The following is a 26,454-nucleotide window of genomic DNA, read 5'->3' as shown; positions in this document are numbered from 1 at the left end:
TTACACGGGTTATATAAATGTAACTTTGTATAGTAAATAATAAAAAAAAGTTGAATTTTTAAAAACCCCGCGTTTTACACGAGTTGAATAAATATAATTTTGTATACCAAATAATAAAAAAGTTACATTTTTAATAAATTAGGAGAATATTTAATATTAATTTATTATTTATATATTTAATATAAGATAAGTAGGAAAGAGAGGTATTTGTTTTAAAAATATATTAAATTAACAATTTAGATTTGAGGATAATATTTTATTAGAGTATGATAAGATTTAATATTAATTTATTATTTATTTAGTTAATATAAGATAAGTATATATTTGAGGATACCTATTTTCTTTTTATATATATAAATATATTTTTATGTATAATTATGTGTAAAACATAGTTTTATCACAATTATGTTTTTATATAATTATATAAACATATATCAAGAAGCTGGGTTTCACTGGAAGCAGCTGCTCTATTATACGGGGTAGAGATAAGGTTGTCTACATCATAGATTTCTCAGACTCTATCTTAGCTTTACTATTGGTGAGATTTACTGAGTATGATGATATATGAGTAATACTTGTTTACGTTTACGAGACTAATTAAGTGCATGCCTGTTTATTACATGAATCCTTAATCTGGCTAGTTCAATCGTTTTAAAATCCGATTTTGAGTAGTTCATGCGTAATTAAACTTGTTACTAATTAAAAAGAAATCATTTATTGTGTATTAAAGGGCGAAGCTTCATGGGGGTGCTCCGACCTCCTTGATTTTTCGCTTCGTATTATAATTTTACCGAAAACTTCCATTTTTTGTAATTAAAATATTTGATTTTCAAGAGTCCGGGCCATCTGATTTGGATTTGAGAGTCCGTCCTCCTGATTTTTCGTTCAAGCACCGTCACCATTTGTATTTATTGTATGTTGGTTGGTCCAACTAGCATATCCAACTAAACATTATAGGCAACGAAGTTGCATCGATTATTGTAGTACTTGATTCTTCCTAAAGTTTTAGTACAAACTAGATAATAAAGTATTATGGTCGTCATTGACGTCTCATTGTCACAATAAATGTAGCAACATTGTTCATTCATACTCTTCTATAAGAAACATTATTTCCAACCAACCAATTAACTCATTATTAATCATGGAGGGTGCTTACATGTAAAGCTACTAGCAATCACAACATTGGATCAAGTCCATCTAACAAACTGCCTAATCAGTATGACACATCATTTCAAATCACCAACATTTCAAACCTCATTTTTTAGGTGCGCAATCCTAGAGCTCTCGCAGAACCAGGCTAGTGTTCCAGGACCATAATAGGACACGATAATGAGTGGATGGCCCGGCTAGGAAAAGTATTGTGTGAATGTATATTGTCGTTTACACAAATGGGGGGTTGTTCAAGGACAGCACGTCTACAAAACCCTAGTAGACTAAGTGTGCTTCACAAAGGAAGGTTCAAAGGCAAAACCTACCTATCCTGCAATACTCGACTGTCGAGGTTTCATCGGGGAATTTTGTGTGTTTTAATCGATCTCCATTCATGTGGGTGATTGTTGGAAATTTAGTGAAAATGAGTTTTTCACTAAATATTTTGGACATCAATAATTATATTTATATATGTGTGGTATAAATAATAATTAGTGGGTTTGTGTTCTATGTGGTGAGAGGATCATAATAATGAATCAAACTATGTCCAAAATGGAGCTAAGATGAATAGAATATCGATGCTCGAAGTTGAGTGATTGAAGTGAATATTTCTAAAACTTTTGTGACTCTAGTATAAATTCATCTTTGTCATAAATTGGTGTTTTATGACATTTAATCTCTATTCAAGAGTCATGATGTAAGTTTTATTATGTCTTATTATTTTATTTAATATGACATTAACATGAATTTAATCCTTTTTGACTCATAATGAAGGTTTTTATTGTTATAAATATCTTTAAACAGTAGAAATTAAATATAGAGTTTTAGTTTTGAGTATAAAAGGAACTTATGACTCTTTGTTGGATGCAAGAAAGAAAATAGAGAAAAATGAGATGAAAGAAATATACTAGAGAAAATTATGCAGAAAGTTTTATAGAATTTAGAGAGGAGTACTCTCTAATTTTTCCACCATCACCAACTTATCTTTATTTTCCCACGTAAATTAGAATACTATGATACCCGATGCTATCTCGGGCGCGAGTGCCATCTCCGGCAGTACACATACTGTTCCGGTTGTTGTACCCTGGGAGACAGAACCGTCTGAGAGGAGGCGCGGAATCTGTTTTAAGGGAAGCGTGTTGAACACGTGCCTCAACCAAAACCGTCAACAATTTTGCTTGTCTTGCAGTGGAGTTTCGATCTGGAAGGTGCGGTTGAAGTATCCAAAGACATCGACTTGATTCAAGATTGGTACAATTATATTGTATTTTATATTCGTTTATTTAATTTTTGTAACCGGTATTGTACTAGTCGAATTTCCCACAAATAACAAGAGTCTCGTTATTATATTTATTTTATTAATATTTTTAATAAAACATGAACCTAGTTACTATACTTATCTTGCCACAATATGTTGACATCCTCAACACCAACATCTGGTCCTATTTGTTTACAGTCATGTTTATGCTCATCCACGTTTGTAATAATTTATATCTAATAAATACGTAACTGACTACACCACGTGTAATAATACTGAGATCCCGATATTCCTTTTCTCGCTTCTCTTATTTCTCCCACATGTATTCTATTTCTTTATTTTCTAAAAAGTTAACTATAACATTTTGTTTATACGTAATACTAGGTTATCACCCGTGAATACTCACGGGTTGTTAATCTATCTTTAAAAACAAATAAAGTATATATATATATATGTTGAGTAACTACAATTTGTGTGATGAATAAGGTGTATAAATAAATTCAATGTGTATACTTTTGATATAAATGATTCATGTTAGTTAAGAGAAAGGGACTGTATTAATTAAATTATAATGGCAATATGAATTGACAATACTAAAAAAACAAAAGCATTGTACCACAAACATAAATAAACGGGGATTGAAAAGTAAATGTAAGATATAAGTGTTTTCGTTTTTTAAATAAACAATGAAAGTCTATTACTGTAGCACTTATGATTGCTGGAGTTTCGTAACCAATAACTTGGAATTCGTTTTAGACCAGTTGAAAAAACAATCGTCACCTAAGGAAATATGTTCAGCTTCAAGTATATCAGGCCATCCAACAACACCGTACCTATGGTTGATAAAATATGCAAAGAATTGTAAGTAATACAAATAAAAATAGGGTAAAAGATGCATTATATATTTGATAATAAATTGATTGACAAACCTTATTTGACCATAAATATTGAGTGTATGAAGATTCTTAACCCAAGTATTTCCTTTATTAACTTTGATCTTTACTTCAGACAACTCATTTAAACCACTTAAGTCAGTAATCAATTTCGGAAGAATCTACATTTTGTAAAAACATTTAAAATATGAAAATATTATTAAATGAAAAACACTAAAAATTAATAAAAAAGAAACTGAAAAAAATCATCGTATCATACCAATTCATTAGTTACTTTGATGACAAAAAAAGGATAGTTATGATCGTCACTAACTTGTCGATAACCTTCAACATTGCTAATATGTTCATATTCTGGCTCAATCAAAGGAGTGTTGTTTAACAAAACTTGACGACCGTGTTTATTGAATATGGTAATATTAAAATGTTTCACGTCGTTTATTTTAAAACACAAAATATCACCAGGATTTAACCTAAGATCTTCAATAAATTTAAACCAACCATCAGTAAAACAGTAATTTAGACCTATCTTTCTAATACGGACTTCCCATTTATGATTCTCCGATACGTTAAGTATAACCTTGTCATCCGGTAAAGGATAATCATAATGTTTAGAAAGAAAAGTATCTGGTAGAACCTGTAAATTGAATTATTACAAATTGATGAGTATTATGTTTTCTATAAGTCGAGAAAAAAAAGTATAATAACATATAATAAATTTACGTACCATTGGACTTTTTAAAGGATTTTGAATAATTTTACAAAACGGTTTCCCCCACTCTTGATTTGGATCATGACAGAAGAGCTTGAACTTAAAAGTATGATTACCAAGATAGTTAAAAATAATAAAGAAATATCCATGGCCAAAGTAGTTTAAAACCTCAGACCATCCATCGGTAAAGTAGAATACATCTTCTATTAATTTGATAACAACACTCCATGAATGCGTTTCATCAAATTTAAGAGTAACTGTTGAGGATTGTAACTTATTCATCCATATAAATCGACTCATACTTATAGGTATTGCCTGAAAACCAAAAGAAGTAACGGAAATTTTATTTCAAATAAAAGATAAAACAATACGAATGATTAGTTTAAAAACAAAAAATAATGAAAGTTATGCACCTGTTGAATTGAAAGCGGATCAAATATAGTTATGATAAAATACGGACCATGCCGATACATTTTAACGCAAATACGAAAATTCAGAGAGATCACTAACAATCAAATAGCACAAGAGCACATACAATGAAAGAAAAATACAATGAGTATCTATTTATAATAGAAAATTCCAACAATATAATTAAAAATACAATAGATTCAGAAGTTGTTGAAACTATTTATGTAAATTATTATTCAGCTTAATCTTCCCAAAAAAAATAGACGAAATTAATTTAAATGGGTAATAAAAATCTAAATTATTTTAATAATGTTGGTATTAATAAAAAAATTAACAGATTTATAAAATCTGGTTACTAAATAGTAAATATCTATTTATGTATAATATTTTATTAAAAAATGACTGAGGAAAACCTTAAAGTAATATAGTATAACCAACCGATATATAGAAAATTAAAATATCAATGTTTAAATATTAAAAGTAAAAAACGTAATGCAATTATCATATATCAACTGACAACTGCTTGTATAGACTTACCATCTTCAATCAAAAGTCACACGGATCAAGAAAGTTGCAAACGGCGGTGGAAGAAGAAAATTTGGTAAAGTTACTTTCCGACCTATTTTCCGATCATCTTTCCGGTAATCTTCGCTTTGATTTACAAAGTAATTATCCAATCAGTTGAACACCAAATTTCAGTTTCAGTTATTTGACAGACTTTTTTCCGGCGATTATTTTAAAATTACACGTGAAATCAGTTCTTAGGTTTTGTCTGAAAATAAATGTTCTGTAGGTTATGTGTATACAAATAATATTAGATTGCATTGCATGTCTTTCAAAGTTTAAAATTTCGGTTAATTAGATTATTTGGCTGATATTATGTAGATCTTTATTTTAAAATGAAAAAATCCTTCATGAGCATTCTTATTTTGATGTTTGAATAGGTTATAACAAAAAAATTAGGCTTAAAATTGTTTTTTCTTGAATTATAATGTCTTTGTATGCGGCTACTCAATTTTTATAACTGATATATGATATAGGTTTTTATAAAATTGATTGTTGTTAATGTTATGTGTATCTAATAAAGATTAGATTGTATTGTATGTATTTCAAATTATACAGTTTTGGTTAATAAAGTTATGTAGTTAATATATTTTGTGTAACTTTTTTTGAAGAAAAATATGTTTCTTTGAGATAATATTGTTATTTGGATGATTGAATACTTTATCATGATCACTAAAAATAAGAGTTATCTTCTTATAAATTGAAGAACAAAATATATGTTTTTTTTTTAGTTGTAATCCAATACATTGATACGATAACAGTTAATTTGTTATTTTCATATGTATATTGTATATTGTATTATTCAAGTTCAATAGTAAATGTTTGTAACAGTTATTCTTATGATACAGGTATATAAAAATGAGTTTATCATGTGTAGCTGTGTTAGATGATGATTCGTCGTTAAAAGTGGTATGCAACAAATGTTATAAATAAGTATATATAAATTTAGTTACATATGATTTTTTGACATAAATTTATACACAGGTCCTGCCAACTGATTTTGTTAAAACTGTGTATGGTGATTATTGGCAACGAAGAAAATTAGTGATACATCATGAAAGTCAAAAAACTTGGCCAGTTTCTTTAAGAAGTGTGAGCGGGGAATCGGTTATCACTGACGGATGGAGTGAAGTGGTAAGGGATCTTCAGTTGAGAAAGCAAACGTTATTGCGCTTTAGGATAATCGAAGACAAAAATATGCAAATGGATTGTTTCGTCGATAACATTTGTGGTCAGTCCTTCATAACAGTAAACCGTTACGGCGTTTTAAAGATAATAGTAAGTTTAGTAATATGTATGAATCACTTTTTTTATAGTTGAAAAAATAATGGTATACATATATAGTTAACAATAAAATACTACTTAACTTTTCAGGTGATTCCAGAACCGTATGTCACAAAAAATTACTCTTATACGCCAGTCAACGATTCTTACAACATAACAGCAGCAGGTCAGATTTGGAAAGTTGAGACGCACAAAATCAATGATATCTATGTTTTTACAAAAGGTTGTCCAAAGTTATTTGATGATCTTCTTATACAAGATGATGATATACTACTTTTGATGAAGACGGACATGAACACATTTGAGTTAACAATTTATCGTCGAGGAGTTGAGGTTGTTTTGTCAAACAAAGAAGAAAGTGAAGATGATTCATTGCTGGAAATACCTAAAGACACATACTACAAAAACGTCCAGTTTGTAAGTATTTTGAACTAAACTATAACGGGTTACTAATAAATATGAATTATTTATGTATCTTATTATATAACAGACATTTTGTGATGATGATGACTGCATGGATGAAACGCTTTCTGAGGTAATAAGTTTACGTTTATGTAGAATAAAATATATTACAATCAGATTTTGTAATACTGTTATTTATGATTATGATACACAGAATGATGAAGGTAGTAACAAAGAGGATGTGAATACAAAAAACATTGCTGGAAAAGAAAAGTGGAAGGAAGAAAGTTCTACTTCAATGAGAGAAGAGATAAAGCAATCAACAAAAGATGATGTAATTATGTCAAACATAATAATAGATGATCAGTTTCATTAATATATGTAGACATATTTACTTAATACTCATTCCTTATTGTTATTTATAATTAGTGTTTCTCTTAACAGGTTAAGAAGAAAGGAAAACAGGTTGAGGAATATGGTAATGCGGACGACATTAATGAGCTGATATGTGGGACAGAACTTGAAATGCCAAAAGTCTCAACAGTTGGACAGAGAACTCGAAACCGGTTGGTAAGTATATGATATGATAACAACATTGATTTTTCAGTATTTATTATAAATTATGATGTTAGTCGGAATATAATGTATTTGTTGTAAAATAAGGTAAACGAAAAAAGAAAGAGAAATGATAAGACTTTGAAGAAACCGGATGATGAACGAAAAGTTGTTAGAAGGCTGAACATTGTTGAGGGAACAGGTAAATGTGATTTCACAACAAAAGGAGGAAACCGCATGGTATGTTATCTTTAACTTAGTCAATAGCAAACGGAAATAATGTAACATGCATTAACATAATTTAATTTTGACTTATGTTATTTATGCAGAGAATGCCTGTAGATGTTGTAAGATTTGCCGGGTTCAAAAATAAGGTGCATGAGTTACAAGTAATAAACTTGAATGGACAAACAATCACTATGAATCTTAGGCGACAGAAGAATGGAGATGATGTAAGGTTTGCAATCGAAGGTTGGCCGAAGTTCATGAAGGATAATGGACTTCGTTTGGGTGACAAATTGCATTTCACATTCCAAAGTGCAGGAAATGTGATGGTCTTAACACATGTGGAAAGTGTTAATGCAGACTAACAAATACTCTAATGATGAAGGTGTTAATGTCGGACAAATCATGACTCTTTTATGCTACTTATTTTATGTTAACTTTGTTTTGAACACGTAAACAGTGGTTATGATGTTTTATTTTGTTACTTGGTATTTTAAGTTTAAATAGAACTACTGTTATATGATCAGGCTTTCTATCTTATTTTAGTATGTAAGTAACGTTGGTATTTTCTTAAAACGTTTGGTCATTATGATTGTTTAAGTAGATACATTTACATAATAAGTTGCTGATGTTTATATGTGATACTCTATTTGGAAATGTATGTAAAGATAGTCTCTTTGTCAAATGGTTGTGCATCTCTATCTATATATATATATGTTGAAATATATATTGCAATCGTTTGTAAAATTGCTGGATATAAAGTTGTATTACAATTACAAACCAAAGATTAAAAGAATGTGTTAAGTACATAAACAGATATTATACACTTTTAATATACATAAGCGAAAATAGTAAAATTTAAATAATTATAAATTAGCAGTGGGTGTCTAAAAAAATTGTAAAATTTGTATACTTTATATAATTAAAAATTAGATAGTTTGAATATATTTTCGTATTGTTAACTACATAAACAGATATTATAATTTTATATGTCACACCCCCAAATTACCACATAGGGAGTGTCCCTGTTAGGCGTGTGACATACCAATAACGAGCCACCAATTACATTGAACCCATACAAGTTATAAATAAAATCCCCATTATTAATAAAAAAAACATCTTCAACAAGTTTTAAACGGAAATCCATAAGTTCAGCGGAAGCAAATAATAAACCAAGTTAAACTGTTTCAAAACCAAAGTATAGTTTCATGAAATCAATCGCATAAATCCTTCCTGTCGACCCATGACCACTCCAGCTACTCCAGACAGCAAGTTCCCCAAGTCCAAGATACCTAACGACCTGCGAGCATGCAACAAGTGTATCAGACAACGCTGGTGAGTTCATAGTTTTACGAAAACGTTGTTTACCAAATATGTAGTTAATCCATTGAAGTTAATTCCAGAAGTAATGATGAAAACAATGCTGATAATACCCCAATACAAGACGGCTTCTGATTATTTTGCCCTTTCTCCAATGCTCCTATCAAAGCATTGGTCATGACTAGGTCATTAGTTCAACACCCGTTCTCCCAGATACGGGGTGAGGTTGCCAAACCTAAGTAGCGCTACTAACTAATACCATGTTACCTTCCCGGTAACCAAACAACACGGAGGGACTTTAAAGGTGATAGGAAGAGTATATTATCCAACATTCCCGTTTTAACCCAAAAGACATGTCCCTCCCAGGAATACCCACTGACTGTCCCAACCACCGGGACGCATGCTCAAGAAAGATGAACTCACCTTTGATTTGCTCGGTAGATTATGTTACGTGTTCAGATGCTCAAAACAATCCGAAACCGACTCGCTAAAGAAGGAGAGAAGAGGGGGCTGCCGTCCAACTCTTAGGGTATGCGACCTTGCGTGATCTTATGTGCGTATGAGGGAATTATGGGGGTAACAACCACATGTAATCCGTATATTAAAGGGTGTGTGGCTTGGGCCGTCCTAACTCAATTACAAAACATAAGGGGAAAATGCGGGCCATTGCAACTATGGCACAAATGTTTTGTGTAGCGGCCCAACCTAGCATTGTGGGTCGGATCGACATGAATGTGGGCCGAGTCGTTAAAAGGTGAGGTGAGGGTGCAACTTAAGGGAGTTTGTGTGCGTGCACGGCCTGAGTCTTAACCACTTAGAGTACGCAATCATCAACCACTCGATCAAACACAATTACGTTCACGTTTAACATGATATAAAACATTTAACAAGTTTAACACAGAAGGAAGCGTTGGAGAGGGATAATGAGAAGTTAAGAACACGAAACGAAACGACACTAACCTTGGAAGTCGGGTTGTCACATCATCCCCAACTTGAAAGAAATTTCGTCCCGAAATTTGACAAGTAAGCACAGAAGAGTGAAGCGATAGAAACTCTAATTAACTATATGTAATACTGCACAATTAATAATCACAAATAATAATCAAACATTACGCGCAATCACTAAGCATCCAGATAATCGCACAGACACCACGTTAACCAAATTGTAAAACAGGGTTGCGAGGTCAGTTGGGTGCCACATTATCCCCAACTTGAAAGGAATTTCGTCCCGAAATTCGCCAAGGATATCGAAAGTTGGTCCCACCATTTGAACAATCGGGTCTTCAAATTCAGGGGTAACAGAAGGAAATCGTTCCGAGACTTTGTTTCCCAAGAATTCACAGCTCCCAGCTGTGCTAAGGAGGTTGTAGTCACGCAGTCTTTGAAAATCCCATGATGAACCTGTGCTAGTATCCAGCGAACCCAAGGGATTGCTGTATTCCAGAAGGAAATCAGGATTTGCATAAGGTCAATTCTGAAATCCCACCTAACGATATGGGAGTAAACCAGATAACTCTTCAGAAGGCACGTCAGAAAATTCTCGAACAGCTGAAAGATCCTCGATCTTCCTTTCTCCAGGTTGCGAATCGGTGACGGGAGCTAGAATAGCAGGGCAGCCCTTTCGTAGACACTTTTGGGCGTTCCTGGCTGAGATGATGCCAACAATGGCACCACTACTATGATCTTGAACTGATAAGGATTCCCCACTAGGGAGAGGGATACGCAGGATTTTCTCTTTACAGAGAATCTTCGCTCAACGACTACGTCAACACTTACAAGAATATAAGGAAGTAGGTCAATGTCGAACACTTGACCCACGAGATCAAGTTTACAACCAAAAAGAACATGAGGAGCTTCTATCGACTTACTATCAGTTAATTCTACTACATGCTTATTTACAATAAAGGTGGGAGTCAGTCCTAACTGACGACTGAACCCTAAGGCACATCACTCCAATCAAAACAAGAGCCGAACAAAACAGAAGCAGAAAAAGATCATTCAAGGAAGACGTACTAGTCTCAGCATTGCCATCACTGCGAGTCTCCCCCAGCGCCAATAGTAAATACTCCTCCACGTGCTCCGTTCCCACCATTGTTCCCATTGTTACCGCTCCCAGTATTGTTGTTGTTGCCAGCATTCTGATTAAGCTGAGGGCAATCCCTCTTAAAATGACCCTCATCACCACACTGAAAGCACCCCTTTTGGTTTCCCCGATTCTGTTGGGGCTGCTGCCTCTCCTGTTGCTGTGGCTGCTGCTGCGGCGGCTTTGGGAGCCAGACCCTACAATCTTTGGCCATATGGCCCACCTTGTTGCACCTATGACATACTCGGGTGCACGGTCCGCGATGGTGAAACATACACTTATCACACGTTGGTAATTTCCCCGCGTAAGAACCCTGATTTGAATTGTTGCTCTGATTCTGGTTCACAGAGGATGTCTGACTGAAACTACGGTGGGTGCTGTTGTCTGCCCTTTTCTGAGATTGGCTGGCACTGGTTGTTTTGTCAGTATCGTTCCATTTTCGCTTATGATCACTAGCAGGTGTGGTAGCTGTAGCAGTCGAGGTAGTAGCAGAAACACGTGGCGGCAAGTTGCCACGTTCGACCTCTTGGTCAGTAATCTTATGTGCTAGACGGACGATACGGGGCAGATTGTCTAGGTTTGCAGCAGTAACGTACCCCTTAACAGCTGGTGCTAAGCCCTTGAGATACAACTCAATCCGCCGGGATGGGGGTCGAGACATGTTAGGGCACAAAGTTGCTAAATCATTAGACCTCCTAGTGTATGCTTCGATCTCAGATCCCTCCATTTTCAGATTGTAGAACTCGTTCTCCAGTTTCTGAACCTCGTCACGAGGGCAATACTCCTCTCGCATCAACTCCTTGAAATCATCCCAGGTAGTGGCATTCGCCATCTCAATACCCAACATCTGCACTTGGGCATTCCACCAGGTTAAGGCACCATCCTCCAAAGTGCCTGTAGCATACTTCACACGGTCCCCCACGGGACAGTTGCACATAGCAAATACTGATTCAGCCTTCTCGAACCAACGCAAGAGTCCCACAGCCCCTTCAGTCCCACTGAAGGTCTGTGGCTTACAGTCCATGAACATCTTGTACGTACAAGCAGGTGGATGGTTTTGATTCGCAGGTTGACCTAAAACGAAGGAAGTAAGACGCACAGGTAAGATTCGAGTATACGACACAAGGATAGAAAGTAATTGGCACATATCGTACCAGCCTGGTAAGCCGCTAGGGCTTCAGCTACACGAGTGTTGATCAAGTCGGTTAATTCGGCCTGGGTCATAGCAATGTGACCACGTCCACCACCTCGGCCTCCTCCACGTCCACTCATGGTTCTAAATAAGAGAAGAGAACTATCTTAAGGGTCGAAATGAGGTAAAAGTCGAGTATCACATTGAAATCTACAAACTACCAAGTTTACACACAATAGGGCAGAACCCTTCCCACGTTCGTTAAGCCTCACTGGGATTTGCATGCACCTCGCGTTATTATTATGTGTGCACCCATAATAATAAGGCGATTTGCATGCTTATCTCAGTGCCTCTTAACTTGCGCTAAAAGGTTCCCCACATTCAAATAGCAACAAAAGGTTTTACAGGATCAAGAATCACAATAATCAAAGGAAAGTGTCACACTAGCAGTTCACATAACAGGGGTTGGTAATGTAAGGGCTCATACTGTTGTGCCAAGTGTGCATTCACGTGTAATGTTATACATAAGTGTACCCTAGATATACTATGCAATCGTAAATGAGAAACGAACCTTGCAGTCTGGAGCTGAGTGTCATGGTCGATTTCGGTACTGTTCGGTTATAGTCTGGTTTTATGAAAACGTTTTAAAACCAAGTTCACTATAACCAATGGCTCTGATACCAAACTGTCACACCCCCAAATTACCACATAGGGAGTGTCCCTGTTAGGCGTGTGACATACCAATAACGAGCCACCAATTACATTGAACCCATACAAGTTATAAATAAAATCCCCATTATTAATAAAAAAAACATCTTCAACAAGTTTTAAACGGAAATCCATAAGTTCAGCGGAAGCAAATAATAAACCAAGTTAAACTGTTTCAAAACCAAAGTATAGTTTCATGAAATCAATCGCATAAATCCTTCCTGTCGACCCATGACCACTCCAGCTACTCCAGACAGCAAGTTCCCCAAGTCCAAGATACCTAACGACCTGCGAGCATGCAACAAGTGTATCAGACAACGCTGGTGAGTTCATAGTTTTACGAAAACGTTGTTTACCAAATATGTAGTTAATCCATTGAAGTTAATTCCAGAAGTAATGATGAAAACAATGCTGATAATACCCCAATACAAGACGGCTTCTGATTATTTTGCCCTTTCTCCAATGCTCCTATCAAAGCATTGGTCATGACTAGGTCATTAGTTCAACACCCGTTCTCCCAGATACGGGGTGAGGTTGCCAAACCTAAGTAGCGCTACTAACTAATACCATGTTACCTTCCCGGTAACCAAACAACACGGAGGGACTTTAAAGGTGATAGGAAGAGTATATTATCCAACATTCCCGTTTTAACCCAAAAGACATGTCCCTCCCAGGAATACCCACTGACTGTCCCAACCACCGGGACGCATGCTCAAGAAAGATGAACTCACCTTTGATTTGCTCGGTAGATTATGTTACGTGTTCAGATGCTCAAAACAATCCGAAACCGACTCGCTAAAGAAGGAGAGAAGAGGGGGCTGCCGTCCAACTCTTAGGGTATGCGACCTTGCGTGATCTTATGTGCGTATGAGGGAATTATGGGGGTAACAACCACATGTAATCCGTATATTAAAGGGTGTGTGGCTTGGGCCGTCCTAACTCAATTACAAAACATAAGGGGAAAATGCGGGCCATTGCAACTATGGCACAAATGTTTTGTGTAGCGGCCCAACCTAGCATTGTGGGTCGGATCGACATGAATGTGGGCCGAGTCGTTAAAAGGTGAGGTGAGGGTGCAACTTAAGGGAGTTTGTGTGCGTGCACGGCCTGAGTCTTAACCACTTAGAGTACGCAATCATCAACCACTCGATCAAACACAATTACGTTCACGTTTAACATGATATAAAACATTTAACAAGTTTAACACAGAAGGAAGCGTTGGAGAGGGATAATGAGAAGTTAAGAACACGAAACGAAACGACACTAACCTTGGAAGTCGGGTTGTCACATTATATATATAGAAATTTTCTATTATTTTCAAGTTATATATTAGTAAAATAGTATATCACCAAATATATGTGATTATTAAGTTAATTTAGTTTATATTAAATAATCATAAATGGAAAATTGATAATAGATGCTAAGATCCAATGCAAAAGTAATCGTAAATTCATTTTAAAAAAGAAAAATGTGAAATGCAAAATAACCGAATTTAATAATACATAAAGTTATCTCATTTATAATATCTATAAGATATTCATCATTACACTTACCTACAAAACTACTGCATCATATCCTTCATTGATCTTCACATTGCTCAAGAATAACCCAAAAGAAGTTTCAAGAAATTAGTAAAGGTAAATTTCCGATTTCATCTCCGTCATCTTATAATCCGACTGTTATGTTGTTAATCTCTACACGAAGTTGCCTTATTTCTTCCAAATAACACATATGATGTTTTTTTAGCGATTAATGAGTAAGTAGATAAGTATTCGGAGTGTCAGTATTTGTTAAGAAAAATCAATATTAGTTTGTGATGTCGATTTAAAAGGGATTATATGTATTGGATTTGATCGGAAGTTTACTTTTTTGGTTATATAATGATATATGGTTTAAATTTTCTGTTCGAAATATTTTTAAAAATTGAATTTTATTGGTTTATAGTTTGATTTGGATGATTAAATGTATTTGGTTGTTGCATAACTAAATTAGGATTTAGATTATTTTCTCTTCATCGGCTTATGACATTAGATTTTATTAAATTAATGTATTTTTATTTTTTATCATGAATTACAATAGGTGTATTTCTGCATATTCAAATATGAGTCATTGTTTATTTGTAATTTTGGATAATAAAAGATGTAACAACAAAGACGTTTAAGATAATTTTGTTTTTCAATGTATTATTTTACAAATTTGTGTAATTTAGATTGATTAAAAATGATTACTACAGGATATAATATAAATGAAACAACTGAAACTAAAGTAAGTGTAATACAATATACATGAATCATCAAAACACATTTACGTACTTAACGTATGCATGTCACTGATTAAAAGTACTAAATGTATGCTGCATTATTTGTTATACTGTGATATTCTATTTTAAACGGATTAAAGTTTTATATCTCTCATAGAATGGCTTGAGTTGAAAACGATGTTATCGTCCTATCGGATTCTGAAGATTCTTCGGACGACTCGGAGGATTTTGATGATGATGATATTGGTCCGCTGACATTTATTGTGCCATACACGAAACGATTTGTAAGTTCCAACAACACAACTATGTTAATTAGCATCAAATATGTTTACATATTTTGGTTAACTTTTCTATTTTTTTAAAGACCATCATAATGGAAATTATTATTATGTCTTGTAACTTATAGCGGATACCAATGGAAGTAGCAAGGATAACAGGAACTGACGAATCCTTGAAAGTTAGAATAGCAAACAGGCAAAATGTGGAGACCAAACATGATGTTAGGGCAGAAACAAATAAAAACAGTATAAAGTATGTGGTGAAAGGCTGGGCGAAATGGCTAAAAGATAACAACATACAAGAAGGTGATCATTGCAAGTTCCAGTACTTTGAAGATATTTGTGTTTTCTTCTTTTCCGGGGTTATCCGCTAAAGGTGATGTTTGAAATTATGAAACAGGGTAGAAACATAATATATAGTAATTTTGGGAAAGGTTTAAAAAGTTATGTAAGTTATGTAGTGTTATAAGTGGTTTTCTAGTAGGTTAATATGTTTAATAGTTAAGATAATCATGTACGTTGGACTTTTATTATGTACGAATGTCTATAAATATCTACATGTTGTAGTTTTCGTTTATATGTTATATTTAATACATAGTAATAACATCTTCTATTGATATAACAATGAAATACCATACAAAAAATTAAAACAAATTACATAGTCTTTAAATAAGTAACATAAGGACATGGAATTGAAAACACCCAACATACAATAAAACCATACAAAAAAACAGAACATCTTGCCCGATTACACGTCATAATACAAATTTTAAACTACAATTTCCCAAATATTTCTTTGTAAACAACGTTTGCAGTTTTATTTGTTGGCCTCCCATCTTTGTCGAATATTAAAACCTTAACGCCATCCTTAGTCTTTACCCTGGACAACGCAACATAAAGCTGACCATGTGAGAACACGGGGTCTCTGAGGTATATACCAACTCTAGATAGAGATTGTCCTTGACTTTTGTTAATAGTCATCGCAAAACATACGGTTATTGGAAATTGCCTTCTTTGAAATTTGAAGGGTATTTTCTTGTCAGATGGTATCATGCTGATTCTTGGGATGTAAGTTCTTGATCCAACATTACTTCCTGATAATATCTCTGCTTCAATAACACGTTTACCAAGACGTGTGATTTGAAGACGCGTACCATTGCACAAACCGTTTTGCTGATCAATATTCCTCAAAAGCATAACCGGAACGCCCAATTTTAATACCAATCTATGATTTGGTAACCCTGATACTTTTACACTATTTAACACATCTGGATTATACAAATCTTGATGTAACGGATCGTTGATTTCCTCAGTCGGACATAAACTATCAGAGCTAAGATACTCTACTTCTTCACCGGGAAACAAATCAAGCAAACGGTCATTTATCTCATGAACAACTTCATTCTTAGGAGCGAGTATAGCTCTCTCAGAAAAGTAGTCACGGTCTTTATAACGATGAAGAACTGAAGGATATACAAAGTCAATCAAACCTTGAATTGGATCGTTCTCATCAGTTATAAGAGATGAGCAGGTATTTCAATATTTCCATCACCGTCGATAGAATCACCAACATTACCTTCGCCGATGTCAAGAAGCCATTTACCAAATTCGTTTATCTCCATAACGTTTGAGCTACTTGATCCAACCGACAAACGCATGTTGATTGTCAATTTCAACACCTTGCAACTGGACCAGATGTGGGATGAACATAATGAGGCGTTTACGATATCTTGCCTGCTTCCATTTTGTACAACTGGTAGGATTTGTCTAAAGTCACCACCAAATACAATAGTTTTCCCACCAAATGGAAGTTCTGAATTTTGTGAATCAAAAACACTCAAAACATCCTTCATTGTACGATCAAGAGCCTCGAAAGCATGTTTATGTATCATCGGTGCCTCGTCCCAAATAATCAACTTTGCTTCATATAAAAGATTCGCGATTTCAGTATTAGGCTTTATATGGCATACCGAATCTTCATTGAGATTAATTGGAATATGAAATCGCGAGTGAGCAGTACGACCGCGTGATAACAACAAAGATGCAATACCACTTGAAGCAACATTAATAACAATCTGTCCATTGCATCTAATAGAAGCACCTAAAGTTTTCCACAGAAAAGTCTTGCCCCCACCACCATAACCGTACACAAAAAACACACCACCCTTACCAATCCGAACAGCATCCATAATTTCATTATACACGGCTCTTTGATCGCCGTTTAGACAGCTGTGAAGATTATTGAACTCAGCCGTAACTTCATCCATGTCAAAAGAAAGCTCCTCGTTTATCAAACGGTTGCTCTCGGACATCAGATAGTCATCATCAGGATAAGGCATTGGTGAAAACCTGTGCAAGCTGGATCCATTACGAAGAAGGAATTTTTCGATTTTCGACAACGTAATATTCTTTAAACGTTCCTCAGAAACAACGAAATCTACAATGATAAGAAAAATTATTAAATATAACGAAAATACTTGAAAATTTAACATCACAAAATATAACAAAAGGATAAAAAAGATACCGCTCATGCCAGAATCTTTCCGCATATTGTATAAAATGTCCTCGGACAATAGCTCCCACGTTTTCTCCCAAACAACTTCAGGTCTAGATAGCGTATTAGACAATAGAAGTGTTGCAAACAAAGAACAAAGATAATGACCGTTTCCTGTGAAACTGGATTCTTTAATACACTCGATATATTCATTGTCATCATCTAACAGGCCACGTGCATAACACGCATCCCGAAATGTAGGATAAACAACACCATCATATGTTCTTATTTCTTCAAATGATCGTGGGCCTTTAACCTTAGTAAGAAGAATTCTTAGGTAATAAGCCTCACCAAGAGATGGAGACGCAGAATAAATTCTTCCAATAACAACATAATTTTGGCGTTGCTGCCAGCAACGATCTTTTAACTTCCACACATATTTTGTGGGAAAGTCAACATAAGTAAGTTGTCTTGCTTCAGGCTTAGAATTGTTCATCTTCATCCATTCCAAGAAAATAGAGGAATTTACTTGAGGTTTATTTAGGACATCCTCAATATCATCGTCACAACTAAATACAACATTTTGTTGTCCTGGAAGATGAAATGGTAACCTCATAACAGATGGATACCGATAATGAACATCATTGCCAAATATTCTCCAGCTGGCTTCACATGCGGAAACATATCTAGCTTCGTAGTACTCTTTAATTTCATCTTTTGGAATTTCCTCATCGGGGCCTCTGTCTGAATCAAAAACAGCAACAGTGGCTCGATCAGGTCCTTTATTAATGTATTTAAACAAATACTTTATTGAGCCAGCCTGATTGCACCATTCCACGTTAATGTGTGCCTGATATCTTTTGAGTAGGTTTTTGTTGTATGGAACTACACTCCTATTGTCTAAAGGAACGCCCTTCTTGACAACTGTGTGACCAGAATCTCTTCTCCTATAAACTGGAAAACCATCAGAATCAATGGAAGTGGAATCCAAAAACCTCTTCGGAAAATTCTTTGAACAACGGTTGCCAACCATGCATGGACATTTCATGTTCGCATATCCACAAGGACCATGAATCATAAAGTCACTCACAAGAGAATACAATTCAGGATCCTCATTCTTATCAGGAATTTCAGCTGATATAAAGGGATCGATGTGTTCAACCGTAGGAAGCTTATGATCAGCTTTCATAAATAAGCAAATATGCGCATGTGGCAAACCACGTTTTTGAAACTCAACGGTATAAACAACTACAAAACAAAAAACATTTTAAAGATAAGTATAAAAGTTAAATATAATGTATGGAAAGACCAAATAATTGTATAAATTGAAAGTAGCTAATGTATTGACATACCTGCATTAATATCGCCAAAAAAATTTTTTTGCTTCATATCTTTTATCAATTCATCAAGTTTCATCTTAAACAATCGACAAAGTATGTCAGGTCTGTCTTCAGGCTTAATTGAAGAGTCACCAAGAAATCTTACAATCTCAGGCCATTTCGGATTACATGTGATTGTGATAAAGAAATCAGGATACCCATACTTCTGACATAACGCCATAACATCTAAGTAATTTTGCATCATGTATCGAGAACCACCCGTAAAAGATGAAGGTAATATAACAGGTTGTCCCGTATGACTCAAATCACTCTGACCAACGTCTTGAACATTTTTAAGACTGTTAAGCGAATCAGATCGCAGTTTGATTTGCTGAAAACGTATGTAGTTTAGCCTCTCACTCTCAATCATTGTGTAGGCATCGACTAAAAACTGCTGAAACAACCTTCTTGCATTAAGAATTAGAGAAAACTTGTTATGCCTATCCTGAATTCTAAAAGCAAAGAACTCCCTCATAGTACAAGTTGGTCTTGTCTTCTTTGTATTAGGACCAAATTCTCTATGAGGAATGTTAATCCTATATCCATCGTCTCCATACGGAAAAAGAATTGGATACTGTAGAGCAAGATAAGAAGGATGTAACTCGCTAATACGCTTAAGATCTCCAGAACGCATTTCAACAATAATATCACGGCTTTCAATCTGGAGATCAGGTTCATCAACTATCAAAGCAGCAACTTCAGAACACGTAGGTAAATTGTAAGTCCTACCGTCTCTATCCCTCTGTGAGATTATACGAAGTTTAAGAGTAACGTTAGGATTGTCATGGAGATGGTCTCGTACCATCCTGTAAGTTTTAACCAACATATTCGTAGAATCTAACATGTTCGTAATATACTTTATAAACTTCACATCAAGTTCCTTTGCCCTTATCGAAGCTTTGCTTGAAGAATCACTGTAAGAAAATAAACAGTATTAAATAATAGTTTCAAACGATGAAATGGAAAACATATAAGTATAATTTGTAAGTTAACATTAAGATAATGATAAGTAAAAAAAGGAAACAAATACCTAAATAACAACTCCCTATTAGAAAGCTCATTCTCAGTATCATAGATATAAAGCTGTGAAAATTTTGGCTGTGCTCCATGCTTAGGAAGAAGAATGCCCATACTATGTGCATTCTGACCACTGATTCTATAAACAAATGGAGCATTACCTTTGTTTATTTTAGTATCAACTTTTCCTCCCATCGAAGTAAAGGAAAACATAGAATTGTAACGTCTTATGTTCTTTAAGAAATATTTGCTTTCCTGATCTAAACCGCGAAAAAGCATCTGATAAGATGGATCAGAATCTTTATATTCAGGCAAATCAACTTTACCATATCCACAACATAAGCTATATGTTTGCTTTTGAAGTGTAATGCGACCCTTTCCACCTTCGGTTGGCCATAAGTTTGCAAAGCATAAACCACACGTAAGAGTTTGGTCACCATGGTCAACGTAATCTGAAGATTTAACATAAATTAAATAATACAGTACGAAAAAAAATAATATGAAACAACAATGAATAACATTAATCAGTTACCTTTAGAAACGCCTTTTGTGGCGTCTAACACAACCTCGTTAACATGATTTTCATCATCAGAGTCAAGAACAGCCATTGGTATGGGTTGTATTTCAATTGGTTTATGAATAAGTCTACGCTTTCCAGAAGACATCTTTTTATCGAGCTTAATTCAGATGACAAAAATGTTGTGTTACGTTTATTGGATATTCTAGGATGAAGAGAAAAGCAATCATTCAATGGTAACGTTGATGAGCTTGCAATATTGTCTGAAAAAACAAAATAATTTTTTCGTACACTTTTTGAATTAAATAATTAAAAATGTATGTAATAATATAAATATGAAATTTACCAGAGGATATACGATTCAAAGAAGACATAGCATTAGAAAACTGCGGTTCAATTTGAACTTGAGAACGTATGTTTGTAACACACGAAGTTGGTGTTATGTTTTCTTTGTTTGACCTCGTAATTCGTCGTGTTGAGGTAGAAGAGTCATGAATAACATTTTTCTTTCTATTATGATTTGAAAAAGCTCCAGATGAATATGCTACATTAGGGAATTAATTACAAATAAGTATTTTGCATATAATTTGTTCAAACATTATATGTAGTAAAAATAATTAAAAATATGAAACTTCAGCAAGTAATGATTATTTGATTTTGTTTTACAAACCTGGTATTGTGTTTGATAGGTTTGCAAGTGGTGTACGGATGGGTGTTGAAAACTGATCGTGTAGTACATTTCCTTTCTTCTTCAAAGTTGATTGTGTAATAACGGATGATCTTACATTAAAGGACGAATTTAAATGATTACCTAATAAAATATAAACAGTAATTATAAAAAATGTAATATAATCGAAGTGAAGTTGAGGAACAAAATTAGTAATGATTAATATACATAACATTACGAAACATAAATGTAAACTTACTTGTCCCAATACCAGTTGAAGATTCGGTAGGAAAGGTGGTGTTTGAAATATTGGGAGTAAAATTCTCTTTGTTATTTAACCGGATTGGTGTTGATGATGACGATGTTGAAGTACCACCTCTAGAAATTAATTTTTTTGTAACATTTGATCTCTTACGATCAAGGTATAATTTTCTTAACTTGCGCCTGTGTTTAGCCTCTAAAGCTAAAAGTAATAAAAAAAATTAAGAATTTAAATATATGACATATGTAAAATCAAACATTAACAATAATAAAAAAATATAAGTTATATAAATATTACCTCTGACAACATATTCCGGAAAAGCAGCTGCATTTGATCTCTTATTATCAATATATAGCTTTCTTAACGAACGCCTACATTTAGCTTGCTCAGCTATAATGAGAAAAACAATACACCAAAATAAAAAAAAAAATAAACGAAATGAATAATTTAGAACATAGAAACTTTTGAAAAAAATAAATTGAAGAATATTATAACTTTTGACCATAAACAGGAACAAAAAACTTACATTTATTTTCAAGGTCAATATGTGGACGTTCTGAATAATACGACTTAAGTTGTTCAAACCTATTATGCATTTTTAAAACAATAGAAAGAACTACAAAAAAAAAAACAATAATACCTTTAGAATGAAAACCAAACGCAAGAATTAAAAGATTTATAACAAACTACATACAAAAACTACTGGAAATGTAAATAATAATGAAAAAAGTTATTCAAAAGCATAAGGAAGCTAAGAATGCAAACTCAGAAAACCATGATGATGTTTGAAAAGTATGAAAAGTATATGAATTTATAGACCTAAGCTAAAAGTTATTTATGGAATTCAAATTATACATTACCAAAATGAATTTTAACAAAATTAATGATCATAAATATAAAACAAATCTATATTTATAAGTTTCGATATTTTAAGAAACTGTGTCATTTTATAAAAATAGATTTGCTAAAGTTAGAAACTTTAAAAAGAAGATGTTTATAAACGTAACTGAATAATATAAATTGACATGATTAGCATATTTCTTAAAATTATTTTTGGAGTTGTAAGTGAATTGTTAATACTAAAATTATTAGTAAATAGTAAATCGATATATATCTATAGATCTATAGATAGATGAGAACTAATACCGTAAAATTTTTACATTTTACCAATATTTACATTATGGCATATTATTAGATTACAAATATAAAATCAGTAATCAACGTAGTATCATAAAATAATCATACAGCATACCATCATACAATAAACAATAAAACCAAACATAACTCTCAACCAAAAATATTGTAGGATAACTTAAAAGGTAACAATATATAGGAAAAAGTTAAATTGTTTTGAAACATGAAAAAATGTTACGAATAAACCAACATTCAAATATTGAAATACCAAAAAAATAGTTCTTATTATTCAAATCAACCTCTCCTATATCTCCTTTAAGCTTCCTTCTCAACACACATGCGAGGCTTACTTGCTGAGGACGCCAATCCAACTTCATTCAAATAAACATCATCAAGGTTACGCTTCATGTCAGAGGATGATTGTTTCAAGTCAACCGCATAATCCTTTGAAATAGGTGTGGTGTTATCCCCAGTGTAAGAATCGGCATCCTTACAAAAAATAAACAAATTATAATTAAGGCAAGTATTAAAGTTATATATAACTTAATTTTTTAATATATACCTTCAAACCTTCAGCACCAGAAGTTTGCAACTCAGACTGACTCATACCAAAAGTTTCATAAGCATCCATCTGTAAAAACATGAAAAGCAAACAACAAATACTTCAACTTAGATTAAAAGGTTATCGAAAGTGGTAATATATATATATATAGATTACAAAAATCACTTACTTGATCTATTTTAAATTTTTTGTTGAGCTTATCCAAGATGTCATCATCAGTTGTAACAACTGATATTCCATAATTCTCGACACCATTTGCAATATTAAAGTCAGTTACTTTAATCACAAAAGCACACTTTTGATTAAGCAACTCTTCAAATTCAACGGGATATTCTCTTGGGAAATCATTAGTTTGCAATAACTATATTAAAAAAAATATAATGTGTCATTACAATAAATATAAAAACATGAGATTTAAATAAATGTAAAGTATAACTAAACATAACCTCGTCCTGAATTTGAATAAGCTCCTTTGCAGTTTTCCGAACAAACTTCATCGCCTCATGGTCAAATAATGTAAGCGTCACAGTTCCAGTTGAATCTTGAACGCGAACCGGTATTTTAAACCTTATAAACGATTTTTAAATAATGAACAAATACATGATAATAGATCATATAGCTGAACTACGTCGTTGTTGTGGAACGAAAAATAAGATAAAGTATTACTAACAAACGGTATACCTGGACATCGGGAAAACCTCTTTTCCATTACAATCCTTGTTAGAACATTGATACAACTGCGTATCTCTAACATCACTTGTTCCATCATCTTTATCATAGGTTTCAAACTTTTTCTCAACTTTTGACTTGCAATAGTTACAACCATCATAATACCACATCTTATCAGAAACGATTGCCACAATAGTTCCAACAACAACAACTTTCTTTGGCTGTTTATTATTACAAAGGTAGTTAAAAAATGCAGGTTCAATTTTTTTTAAAATATAAAATATAAAAGAATAAATGTTTAGGAAAACCTCTAAGATTGATGGAAGGTAAGCAAGTGGTGAAAAAACATCATTCTTTAAAAATTCATCTTCGACAGAACACATCATATATGACCCAGCATGGCTACTTGACTCACTTGAAGCAGAAAGTTTAGCAAGAAACCTATAATAAATTTTGAATAAATAAAAATGTTCAATAAAAAAATATTAATACATAAAACATACGAAAAAATTGATAAAATTTTTAAAATATTGTTAAAATAAGAAAACTTACTTTTGCTTGAACAATAGCATGTCATCAAAGTTGTCGTTAATGAAAACTCTTGAACCATCAAAGTTATTGGATAATCCCCATTTGCCTATTGTTAGATAAAGATAATATAAGAAATACAAAAAAAGAGGTAACAATTCTATTTAAATGAATTGTTAATAAATATGCAATATGAATTAAATACCTTTGTATGATTTAACTGCACCGAAATGGACAACAACGACAACATGTGCTTCACGCTTTTCGCTAATCATGTAAGAATACATGTCCTTAGCGTGATCGTCCCAAAGAGTTAAATCAATCTGAACATCTCTACAATATAATATAAGAAGATACTAAGTTTAAAAACATTTTGAATATTTAAATGCATAAAATGGAAAATAAACAAATAAAAGTCATAGTTGTTTCGTATATTACTCAAGATCTTGAAGCTTAAGATTAAGACGTTTCCCTTTGCTACCATCCTTCTTGTTAGTATCCTCAATGTTATAACAAACACCAACATAGCCAATGAAATCTACAAAAAAATCAAATAATGAGATAACATCATATACAAAAAAAAATCTATATATAAAGTAAACAAATATTAATGTATATAAAGATTGGAAATATAAAAAAAACAACATACCTACTGTCGTACCCTCTTTTATTTTCTTTGAAAGAACATCATTAAACTCAACAAAATTGAAAACGTATTGCGGACCGTTCCATACATTGCACTTTTCGACAAAGGTATAATAATAAAAAGTTAGCTTCTGGTTGTTAGGAACAATCTTGAAAGATGCTGTGTTAGCAGCAAGAGATGGCCGTTTAATGATAAGGCATTCATCAACATTAAGATGCCTCTCAAATTTTGAAAATAGCTTGTGCATGCAAGAAGCTTGAATTTTGCTACCCTATGTATACATAAAGAATAACATGAAAAGGATATGTGATCGGAGTGTCGCGCTCCGGTCAAAGATAATATTTATAAGCCCTAAATACCCTTAACAAATAGCTAGTGGTAGTGAGGGGTCGAACCACGAAGAGTATGTGGTTTGCGAATGGACTTTGAATGAAATGTAGAAATTGTCACTTTTATGAAGCTTGCTAAAATATGTTTTTGTGTTTTTGTTTGATTGGAAGATGTGAATTATAACTACTAAAATGATTAATTAAATTAACTACTCAAGATTACTAGATGCAAGAATTGGAAATGATTGTTTAGACAATAATGAGAAAACAAGGTTCACACCCGGTTCGGTAATTGCATTCCTAGGGTTCCTACACGTTTTAAGATTGATTCAATTGCAAAAAAGACTAACGAGTTTAGTGTTACACGGATTAGGTGCCAAGAGCTATCAACGTTATAAAGAACGGACCACAATGCACTTCGTTACCAAGAACATGTAAACTCTAACCTAGACAAGGCATAATTGCACATAAACATTTCATAAAGTCAAATTTAATCTTCACTCGACGGTTTATGAATTCAATACAAATGCAAGACAATTATCATAAGTTTCAAATCAAGAAGCAATTTGTCACAAAATCAATCCAAGAACAATGTTTTAACCCTAGACTTACAATTAACCTACACCGGGGTGAAACCTCCTAGGAATTAGCCGCTCATGATCGAAGGAACTTGATCGCCGGATGTTGTAAACTTGAATTGGATCATCGTGGAGCTTGAAAGTGAAGGAATGGTTAGGGTTCGTGGAATGGTTGGTGGTGATGAATGGATTGAAGGTGGAGGAATGGTTGTGATGGTGATGAACTAGGGTTTTGATTCGGGTTCGAAATCGGGTTGCTGAGAGGATGGAATATGGAATCGAGATGAAGTGGTGATGAAAGATAGGTGAATAATGGCTCCCAACCTTGTTTTCAAACTCCAAATGAAGTGTAACTCCCGTTTCTTGGTCAAAATTGATGTTATAACTCGTCCCCAACTTAAAAATCAAGTTTTTCGCGATATGAGAATGCAGATGGCGTCGCCG

The 26,454-nt window shown here is 33.5% G+C and overlaps 1 protein-coding gene across 1 annotated transcript; it reads right to left on the bottom strand.

Moving 5' to 3' along the window:
- Positions 1-16,002: 16,002 nt before the first annotated feature.
- On the bottom strand, positions 16,003-25,350 carry LOC110900400. Its single transcript, XM_035982965.1, has 21 exons — positions 25,107-25,350; positions 24,896-24,995; positions 24,663-24,790; positions 24,482-24,566; positions 24,238-24,370; positions 23,942-24,150; positions 23,707-23,827; positions 23,430-23,621; positions 23,261-23,329; positions 23,049-23,187; positions 22,091-22,180; positions 21,862-21,954; positions 21,562-21,765; positions 21,373-21,446; positions 20,651-20,795; positions 20,132-20,570; positions 19,959-20,015; positions 19,075-19,907; positions 17,753-18,970; positions 16,805-17,665; positions 16,003-16,718 (listed from the first exon to the last, which is right to left on the bottom strand). Exons 1-21 carry the CDS (start codon positions 25,348-25,350, stop codon positions 16,003-16,005), a joined length of 6,150 nt encoding a protein of 2,049 aa, XP_035838858.1.
- Between the last annotated feature and the right edge of the window lie 1,104 nt (positions 25,351-26,454).

Source organism: Helianthus annuus, chromosome 2 (genome assembly GCF_002127325.2).
Source record: "Helianthus annuus cultivar XRQ/B chromosome 2, HanXRQr2.0-SUNRISE, whole genome shotgun sequence".
Lineage (NCBI taxonomy): Eukaryota > Viridiplantae > Streptophyta > Magnoliopsida > Asterales > Asteraceae > Helianthus > Helianthus annuus.
Note: the sequence above shows the minus strand (reverse complement) of the source record. Positions and strands in the feature narration are given on the sequence as shown.

Excerpts from the sequence above, each read along its gene's own strand:
- LOC110900400 (XM_035982965.1), bottom strand. The coding sequence starts at position 25,350 with ATGCACAAGCTATTTTCAAAATTTGAGAGGCATCTTAATGTTGATGAA. Across the intron at positions 20,796-21,372 it reads CTTTGAAGAAGAAAGGAAAT|CTCGATAAAAAGATGTCTTC; the intron begins GTACTACACGAT and ends ATCTGAATTAAG. Across the intron at positions 20,016-20,131 it reads AATAGGGAGTTGTTATTTAG|TGATTCTTCAAGCAAAGCTT; the intron begins GTATTTGTTTCC and ends ATTTTCTTACAG.